This window comes from Apium graveolens, chromosome 7 (genome assembly GCF_009905375.1).
Source record: "Apium graveolens cultivar Ventura chromosome 7, ASM990537v1, whole genome shotgun sequence".
NCBI classification, from domain to species: domain Eukaryota; kingdom Viridiplantae; phylum Streptophyta; class Magnoliopsida; order Apiales; family Apiaceae; genus Apium; species Apium graveolens.
In genome coordinates, this window is record NC_133653.1 from 19,109,028 (window position 1) to 19,119,462 (window position 10,435).

Consider the following 10,435-nt stretch of genomic DNA (forward strand, 5'->3'; position numbering starts at 1 on the left):
TAATTATCACTAATAGTAATTGAAGTAATTAGGAAAATATATCTCGTTGGTGAGACAGGAGAATACCTGTAGGCCTTGCATGCGACCCCTTGGAGTCTGATCATGCGATGTGGCCTTATGGAGAACAGGGCCTCGCATGCGACCCATTAGAGTCTGGTCATGCGATGTGGTTGTAGAGAGAGTACGTGAGATCGAAGGAGACCTAGCCACGCATAGCGATCCTTCCTCCCATTCGACCCCTTGAGGCCTGGTCATGGGTCTTCAAGTCAAATAGAGAATAAGTTGATAGCGAAATATCTCCTTTTAGGACTAGCCTTGGATGCCTTCAATTTTTGTATTGTAATAGAGATTTTTTTCATGTTATACGATCTCAGAAATATATTGTGAATGTTGACCTCGAAGAGGTCCTTCCAAGTGTGATATAAAGACCCTATGATGTGTCCCCTATGAGATCATGTAGTCATAAGATGTTGTAATTATATCTTCTGTCTAGCTTGTATGTGAGTTTATCCTCCAACTGATATGTTAGAGCCTCTCCGAAATATGGAGAAATTACTCCTTACTTGTTAGTATGGGTGCAGGACTGACCACTTGATAATATGGGGACATGCTACCCCTCATACTAATATTGTTGTAGGCCACCCCTCCTAGTAATATGGAGTCATGCATGATATGAGGAGATGACTCCCCTCTTAGTAGTGTAAGGACAGGACTCCTCTCTTAGTAGTATGAGGACAAAACTCCCCTCTTAGTAGTATGAGGACATGACTCCCCTCTTGTTGAGAGGCTGGACTTGATCTCTATCTTGTTGAGAGGTGGACAAGACTCTCTTCCCGATTGAGAGGTGGACAGGACTCCAGTCATGTTGAGAGGTGGACATGACCCCCTTACTGCTGGAGAGGTGGATAAGACTCATCTCCTAGTAAGAGGAGGGCAGGACAAACTTTCTTTTAAGAGAAGGGCAGGACTCACCTCCAAGTAAGAGGTGGACATGCCCCCCTTCCTGTTGGAGAGGCAGTCACGACTCACCTCATAGTAAGAGATGGGGAGGTGTCACCTCCTAGTAATAGGTGAACATGACTATCCTTCTTTATATATTCTCACATGTCATTATGCAAAGTCTTGGTCAATATACGGTACATGATCCCGATCCATATACAAATTAGGAGAGCTCTTCTATATTCTTGAGCGTGTTTATTAAGCCAATATTATTATTAATTATTATAATGGGTCTGTTTATAGCCTATATCCATATTTGGGCATAACCTATATATATATATATATCATTTATAATTATATAATAATGTGGTGAGGATAACTATAGCTGTCTTTAGTGTTAAATATAGTACCAACTATCCATTTATGCATTTATAAGACATAGTATATACATTGAAGTATATATTTTTATTTTGGTCCAATATTATAGATGGACTATTATTATGCATTCGACTTAATCTTATATGTACTTTATTTATTACTTACTATTATAAATTCGTATCTATATATTTATAATGTGTTGAAAGCAAGAGTCGATCGACTGAGGGTGTGATGTGAGCTTTAACATCACTTTAAATTATATCTATATTGATATATGCTTTTAACATTTGTCTTCTAAACAATGGATGTCCAACTACCGATATCTTTTATCAGAATTCTAGTAGTGCCTCCATCTAAACCGTTTTTGACTTACTTGATATATAATTACCGTCATTAAAACTAAAATCCGTATAGTTGGAACGTTAAATTTTTTCATGAACCCTTCAAAACTAACAAAGTTAACTTCCGTATAGTTGGATCATTAAAATTAAACTTGGAAAATCACAAAACTAGTAATCCTTTCAATTAACGGCCTAACCTCTGAATACAAATCTTAAATCATGTATCTCCCACAAATATTTGAACAATATAATATATTTTTGATATAATTTTTACACGCGTATTACTATGTGTTAATTAGTTTTTAATGTATATATTATGTTCTCGTACTAAACATTTATTTATACCATTTAAAATAAATTTGACCGGTGACTAAAATAATTCTTAATATGTTGTTTATGTTATTAGAGTACCCCAGTGTTTTTTTAAAATTTAATAAATAATTTCATATTTATTAATATGTTGTTTATGTTATTAGAGTACCTCGCATACCCTGCAAACCTTGTTGCTGATTCTTCTTAGAAGATGAGGAGTCAGAGCTTTTGCTAATTCATGGGTACTTGTCCTTAGCGTCATACTCCTGATCCGTCTTCCTCTTCTTGTCTCCAGTAGGTTCGTTATTCACAGCTGTCTTCTTCATACTCTCCTCCATCTTGATATACTTTCCGGCTCTATCCTGGAGCTGCAACATACTCTCGGGAGGGAATTTAGCCAGGGACATCTTAAAGAACTCATCACTAGTCTCTTGCTGTAGGGCTATCATAGCTACCTTATCATCAAGATCAGGGAGCTTCAAAGCCTCCTTCATAAACCGATTCAGATACTCTCTCAAGGACTCCTTTACTCCTTGGATTATGCCCATGAGAGAGGATGAACTCTTCTCGTACACTCTGCCACTTATAAATTGCTTGATAAAAGCTTGGCTCAAGTCGTTAAAGGACCCAATAGAGTTCGGAGGCAGACGACTATACCAACTTTGAGCCATACCCGACAGGGTTTGAGGGAAGGCCTGACACTTAATAGCGTCATTCATGGGCTGTAGCAGCAGGGCATTAGAGAACGTCCTAACATGGTTAGCAGGGTTGCCAGTACCATCATATGCTTTGATGATGGGCATCTTCAACTTCCTAGAAATGTGAGTGTTCATTATCTCATCAGTGAATGGTGGGTTTGGATCATTGGGATCTCCCAGGTGTATAAGATCACTTGGATCAGCCCTTGGGGCAACTGCCCTTCTTGGTATTGGACCATCCAGATTTATGATTGGGGGAGGACCTCTTCGTCTTGGAGCAAGTGGGGGTCTTGGAGTCAGTTGTGCCTCTAGGTCACACTTCAATCTTTGGATCTCAGCTTCATGAGCCCTGATCCTCTCTTGAACGTCTTGGGGGATCATCCCTTGAGTGCTCCTGGAGCGGTGTTTAGTATCACCCATTGGTTCTTTACCAACACGTCTCCTTCTTAGAGCAACATCATCATCAGATAATTCAGATTCTTTTTTAGTATAAGGTCCTGAGAATTCTTGATCCTCCGGAATAGGAGCCCAACCACGTATGTATTAGGGTATCCGCCCTTGTGCTTCACCCCTATCAGAGTGTCCACTCCCTTCAACTTCAGGGTATAGAGGCATCCCGTAAGGGTGGTTAGTGGTCACGATCATCGAGTACTCATACCCAACGGGCTGAGAGCTCACAGGTGCATGTACCTATTGCAATTGGGGATTCATTCCTTGAGGAGCCGGGGGAGTCGACCCTTGTGGTTGAGCCTCAGTTGCCCCTACCAGGGTTCCTCCTTGTGAGGAGGCATAAGTTGAGTGAGGTGGTACTTCCACCACTGATGCGACTGTTCGTTATGGAACAGGAGTGTCTGTTCCACCATTAGTTTCTTCCTCGTGTATTCACCTTGGTTGTTGTAGTCTTCTCACAGACGGTGCCAAATGTTGTGGAATAAAAACCTGAGTACTTTAGTATTTAATGCTAGGCTTGGTGAGCTTCGAGCTTTAATGGCTGCTCTTGCGTTCGGGACTATCGGTCCTAGCAAGATGCCTACGTATCTCTGTGTTGTAGAGAATCAAGCCAAAAACGTAGTTCTACATTGAGGGGTAGAGCCCTTTATATAGTGGTGAGTCTAGGGTTAGACTTCTGTTGGGAGACTTGGTGGACAAGTCTCCAACTTAGATGGTAAATAGGAGTCCTCTTGGGGAAGGGGATCCAGAACCTTCTATGTAGGACTTTGAGTCCGTTTAGAACACATGTCTTTGCTCTTCCAGCCGTATTGGGCCTAGTCCGTGAACAGCTCGTGTTCGTGGACTTGGATGACCTCCGCTGGTGGGCCTTGGTTGCTTGGGCCGTTGTAGGACTGTTACGAAGCTTAAACCAGACATGCCTGCTACGAAGCTTGGACCAGATAGGCCTGTGTTGGACTTTTCGGACAAGAAGCCCAAGTGCAATTAATGCGATATTAATGTGTCTTTAGGATGTATTTTTATCCATATCACATACCATTCGCGATTCCAATAAAATTTTATTCTATCTCAAGAGGTGCTATGGATTTAGTTTAGGATGAAGAAGAACCGTGCTTATACTTCCATAGAAGGTGCGCCAAAGCTTGTGAATGAACTTGCTGACGTAATAGATTTATCATCCACAAACTCAATGAATTCAGATGTTCTACGAAAAGAGGAGAATTTAAATTGTAAGCCTTTTTCGATGAGGTAACCCTCTTTCCCCTTGCTTAGATGCATTTCACTTTCTAGAATATATCTATGTGGATATAAATGTGGACTTAGCTTTCCTGGACATATATATATAATGCATACTATGAGGCACCTTGAATGTTTTGTTTTATAACATTTTTTTGTTGAATAATATTTGAATCAATCAAGGAGTTGTCGTAATACCCCAAGATTTAGAGATATCTTGATTTTAAATTATGATATCCAAGGTGGTCGAGCCCTCCCATCCTCTTCTTTAAAATTTGTTCTGTGCTCGATTTGTGCACTCTACGGGTGCAGAAACAGTTGAATATAACACTTAACAAATTCAAACCTTTTCAAATTTCTTGAGATTTTTTAAGAGTAGTTTACTTAATATTTAATTATTGTGATACATAAATAAATTACTTTATGTATGTAGTCTTGGAGTACGTGGCTGATGTGATAAATGATTTGTGTTCATTTTAAATATACCAAACTCGAGTTTAGACATGAATATTAGTTCGGTAAAGTTACACATCATTATTCGGTATCTTAAAACTTTGTTTGATTAAAAGTTCATCTGAGTTCAATTCATTTCTGTTTTGTCACTTGAAGCACTACTGCTCAAGATTTTTCAATTAAGCTTAGGGTTGATGGAGGTAGATAGACTTCTATCATGTTTACTTTTTTTTGTTACTTGGAGGGGTGTATTCATTTCACATTTTAAAGGATAAATAATAATCCATGGTTTTTAAAAGATTTTTCGTTGATTTTAATTGTTTGTGGGTTTTGAGGGAGTTGATAAAAAACTTTTGTATTCATTTCTTTAAAAATTTGTTCTATGCTCGATTTTTGCACTCTACGGGTGCAGAAACAGTTGAATATAACACTTTAACAAATTCAAGCCTTTTCAAATATCTTGAGATTTTTTAAGAGTAGTTTACTTAATATTTAATTATTGTGATACATAAATAAATTACTTTATGTATATGGTCTTGGAGTACGTGGCTGATGTGATAAATGAAAACCCGATTGCTTGCATCCCCGTCAATGGTATAAATAAAAGTACATGGGAGCAACAACGAGGATCAGTAGATATTTCTCGTCATAGGTGGTGGCGATGTAAATCTTGTGTCCGAGAGATTTCCCCTTATAGTGTTGATGCTGCTGATAAAAGATCGAACGAACTAGAAGACTGTGCAAAGTCATTGTCTATAGACTCATGCAATATGAATGTAAATTGTCAACATTTCTCGATACAGTATTCCTTTTCCATTACTTATATTTTCTTAAGGGATTAAAAAACATGATTTTCGTCAAACTCGTTCGAGTTCGTCCTTGTATGAGTTCGATAATTTCATTCAATTTCTCTTATCGAAAACGAGTTCGAACAACATAATTTGTTCGATAATTTTAATGAACATAATCAAGTTTTCAAGTTGTTCGACTTGAGGTCGGTTTATGTTCAGCTCGAGTTCGACTCATTCGTTAAACTCGAGTTTGATTCGACAAAAATAGTTGTATATAAAATATATATTATTCATAATTTATATTTAATTAAATTTATAATTACTTAAAATAAATATTATTTTTTACAAAAATTTTAAATAAAAATATAGGTAAAAATTACTTTTTAAAATAATATATAATGTTCATAAACAGTTTGTTTTCGGTTCATCTCTATATATTCGTGAACGATTTGTGTTCGTTTCGAATATACCGAACTCGAGTTTAGACAAGAATATTAGTTCGGTAAAGTTACACATCATTATTCTGTATCTTAAAACTTTGTTTGATTAAAAGTTCATCTGAGTTCAATTCGTTTCTGTTTTGTCACTTCAAGCACTACTGCTCAAGATTTTTCAATTAAGCTCAGGGTTGATGGAGGTAGATAGACTTTTATCATTATTACTTTTTTTTGTTACTTGGAGGGGTGTATTCATTTCACATTTTAAAAGATCAATAATAATCCTTCAAAAAATCTTGTAGAGTCTAGCTGATTTTGTGAAATTTCGAGAAATCCTTCAAAATCTCATGTATTTTAAAGAGATTTCAAAAGATTAAAAATGAACTAGTAAATCCATCAAACTCCACAAGGTTTTCAAATAAAAAAATCCACAGACTTTTGAATACAATCCGATTTTGATGGACTTTTAAAAATTCAAATTGAATAATGTCGTCAAATTTTGGTAGATTTTTTAAAATCTAAATTGAATACACTCAGATTTTGAAAGATATTCTAATCACTATTAAATATCATCAGATTTTAAAAGATTTTTTAAAATCTTAATTGAATGCCCCTTGATTTCAAAAATCCACATAAATATTTCAAAATCTTGATTGAATACACCCCTCTTAAACATAAATAGACACACACCCCCCTTATTTTTGACAAGATTTAAACCCACAAAAAGGCTAAACCAAGAGGTGTGGGGTTACAGTATTATGTTTATGTATTATATAAGTAATATCTATATTCTATTTTTTGCTCCCATTATACTTTGCATTTGAAAACACTACATCGGTATGTTCTTTAAATTGTTGTTTTTTTAATTATTGTTATTTGATCTGTAACAAAAGCTAATTATGTATAGGTTCCCACAAAAAGAACAATACTAAACCTCTGCAAAGGACGTAAACATGGTCCACAGTATTGGCGAAAGTGAAGCAGAGATCCCATATAATGTTTCACTACAATTGCTAGCGAGCGTAGCGGTAGAAATTATGACATCTGATCAACCTCAACTCCTGGAAACCTCTGAAACTTCAGGTGCACTTATATCCCTATTTCTAAACATCATACACTAGTACATTCTTTTTATAGCTATTATATAATGGTCTGGACTATGTAAATCAACATATTGGATTAAAATTGGAAAAAATGAAATTGATCAAATTATAAATTGGACAGCTGGAATTTGAAGGAACACTTTCTAGCTATTTTCTCCTAATTGTAATTAAAATACAATTAATAACAATTAATTATGCCAGGTATCGGAACTGATGCTGTTGTAAAAGAGGGCGATAAAGCTTTGAATGTGTTCACTGATGTCATTGACAGTGACGATGAAAGAGAGTACAAAAAAATCCGGCCATTGAAAGAATTGTTACGGGTAGAGAATAAGGCACCTGCTCAAAAAGGTGTCACATCTTTTTAATCAATGATTAGTACCGTTAGATTCAAATATTAAAATAATATATACAGTACTCAAGCTCTCATGTTCGAACCCAACAAAAATTTATATTATTATTTATACACTACTAAATCTTTGAGGTTCGAACCCCATCCACAACAAATATTTATATTATTACTTATACACTATCCAATAAGATTCAGGTTTGAATCCTTTCAACAACAAATATTTATATTCGTATTTATAAATGTACCAATAAGGTATTGATCCAAAAAAAATTATTGTAAATTTAAATAATATAAAAATATAATGAACAATACTTTTTAACTAACAACAATTAATCATGCCAGGTTTCGAAACTGATGTTGTTGTAGAAGAGGGTGATAAAGCTTTGAATGTTGTCACTGATGTCATTGACAGTGACGACGAAAGAGAGTACAAAAAAACCCGTCCAATGAAAGAATTGTTATGGGTGGAGAACAAGGCACCTGCTGGAAAAGGTATCGGAACTCAAACTCTGCAACAAACAGGGGAAAGGCCTTCTTCATGCAATGGTAATAATACCCATTCTGAAGTCCAAGTAAATGATCGTATACTAATATTGTTGGCTAATACATTGTTAACTTAAACGGTCTACACGTTCACAGGACAAGAGTTCGTTAGAGCTCAAGGGAGCAGAAAAGCAAAGAGATCTTGTCCTTTCTTGCCCAATGAAAATCCAGTTTCAACTAAGCATGCAAAGGCTACTGGTAAATCAAGTCTTGTCTCCCTTTAAGGATATGTCTTGGTCACAATAATGTGCTCCTTTTAATTGATTAAGAGATAATTATTTACTCAGATAAAGTTTGAATGCATGGTTTGCAGGATTTGTTTCTCATCCACTGATATCCCGAAAATCAAATTACCAGAAATAATTGATTTAAGTTGGAAGTCACGGAAAGTATCGAGGATGGGCATGGTTGGACACAACAACAATATTATTTCTGCATTGAATTCCCTAGCTAGATGAAAGTGGGAATGTTCTTTAGATAAGCCATTAGTTTCTAAAAAAATTATTTGCTTGGATATTGTGGAGAACTATAAAATTCTAGCAAGTGTTCAAATTTGTTTTATTGTAACTATCCTTCATTTTATAGTAACTGGAATTATAATATTTAAGTAACTGAATTAATAAATATGAAAAAGAAAAATATAAAAAAAATTGTTATCATGTAAGTTATAATAATGGAAATAGCTAATAAACACAATACCACATAAAAAAATGAATATGCCAAATTTTACTCTCATACGACACAGATATTAAGTTCATGATTAAAATTCATAAAAATTATTTGTTTTAGAGGATTTAATACCGAAATTCTAATCGGAGGAAAATAATCAGGTCATTATTAATACATGAGTTAAGTTTTATTAGTATATGGGTTAATTTATACCATCATGGGACTATATTCCTTTTAAGATTTGATCTAATAGTTATTTTCAAGGATACCGATGAAAATGGACAAATATTCTTTAAATTTTCCAATTATAGTACAGGGATAAAATTTATTTAAAAAATGATTTGTCGGAATCGATTAAATAATACTTATAATATCTAATAATATTTTGTATAACAAATGTTAAGATTAAAAAAATTTAAAGTAATAATCAATCAATAACATGACATAGACATAGAGTATAAGGGCAAGATGGGATTTGACCCTTAGTGGTTTGGCTTGGATGATACCTATCAATAGATTAATTTTGATTATAACAAACACTCAACAAATATGTCATTTCACATGTGGTGTATGAAGTGGTATGGTGGTATTGTGGTTAGAAAGTTAGTGGTCAATTTCTAATGGTAACTTTTTTCTAAAATTTCATAACCAACACCGAGAATATGACATTTCACATGCATAAAATGTCATTATAATTATATAATTATGTTGGTCTAATATATTTTTTTGGAAGAGTTTGAGTTTGAATACAAACACTACAAGAAAAACGGCTAAATATGACCGAAAAATTTCAGTCAAATTTAACCAAATATGAATGTGCGGTCATATTTGATTAAATATGACGACATTATGTCAGTCTTTTTAGGCTGGTCAAATTTAGCAAAATCGGTCATATTTAGTTAAATATGACAGACGACAGTCGAATTTATAAATTTGACTGACACATTATCAGTCATTTTTATAAATTTGATTGGTTTAGTATATAGTCAAATTTATAAATATGACCACATTTGAGTTGGTCAAATTAGTAAAAATGACTGATTTTGGTCAAATATAACAAGAAAATGTGACTATTATTAGCGAAATAATTACAGAGCCTCTATAGGAGACCAACATATCCATAATATGAATTGACTTTTAATTTTAAAAAGTAAGCTGCTAGACATTAGTTGTTGTATCCCAAGGATTAGCTACTAGATAACACTAGATTTTTAGTCTATAGAAAAATAAACGTACTGACCAGCATCTTCATCTTCGTTTTCATCTTTGTTGCTTTGAAAATTATTATGGTTCAATGTCACATTATTGATTCCAATACCTTGCATCATTTGCACAATTGGAGTAATTGCAAAGCCCTGTATATTATTGGCTAATAGTAAAAAAAATTGCTCAAAATAATAAACCTTAAAAAGAACAGAAAGCAAATTCAAACTAAACCATATCTAATTTAAAGAATGCAAATTATTTATCAGAACTTAGGCTGATCAAGGGTGATCAAGGGTTGTGTAATGTAGCTATAAAAATAATGATAGTGCAAGTATATGTGCAAGAGCCAAAACACTTTATCAAGTCAATACTAAAAATTATTTACTTTATCATATCAGCATGTATATATACACACAAATATATATAGTAGAACTTGATAAAACTAGAAAAGAATCACAAAACATGCACTAGTACAAAAACTGTCATACGCGTCTGTTGAAATAGGTTATTTGCGTCTGTTCTCAACT

General features: G+C 34.4%; 1 protein-coding gene across 1 annotated transcript; it reads right to left on the bottom strand.

Annotated features, from left to right (window-relative positions):
- Nucleotides 1–2,206: 2,206 nt before the first annotated feature.
- On the bottom strand, nucleotides 2,207–2,641 carry LOC141673356 (uncharacterized). The gene has a single exon (XM_074480093.1). It carries the CDS (start codon nucleotides 2,639–2,641, stop codon nucleotides 2,207–2,209), a length of 435 nt encoding a protein of 144 aa, XP_074336194.1.
- Nucleotides 2,642–10,435: the final 7,794 nt, after the last annotated feature.

Coding starts and splice junctions, on each gene's coding strand:
- LOC141673356 (XM_074480093.1), bottom strand. CDS start 2,641: ATGGCTCAAAGTTGGTATAGTCGTCTGCCTCCGAACTCTATTGGGTCC.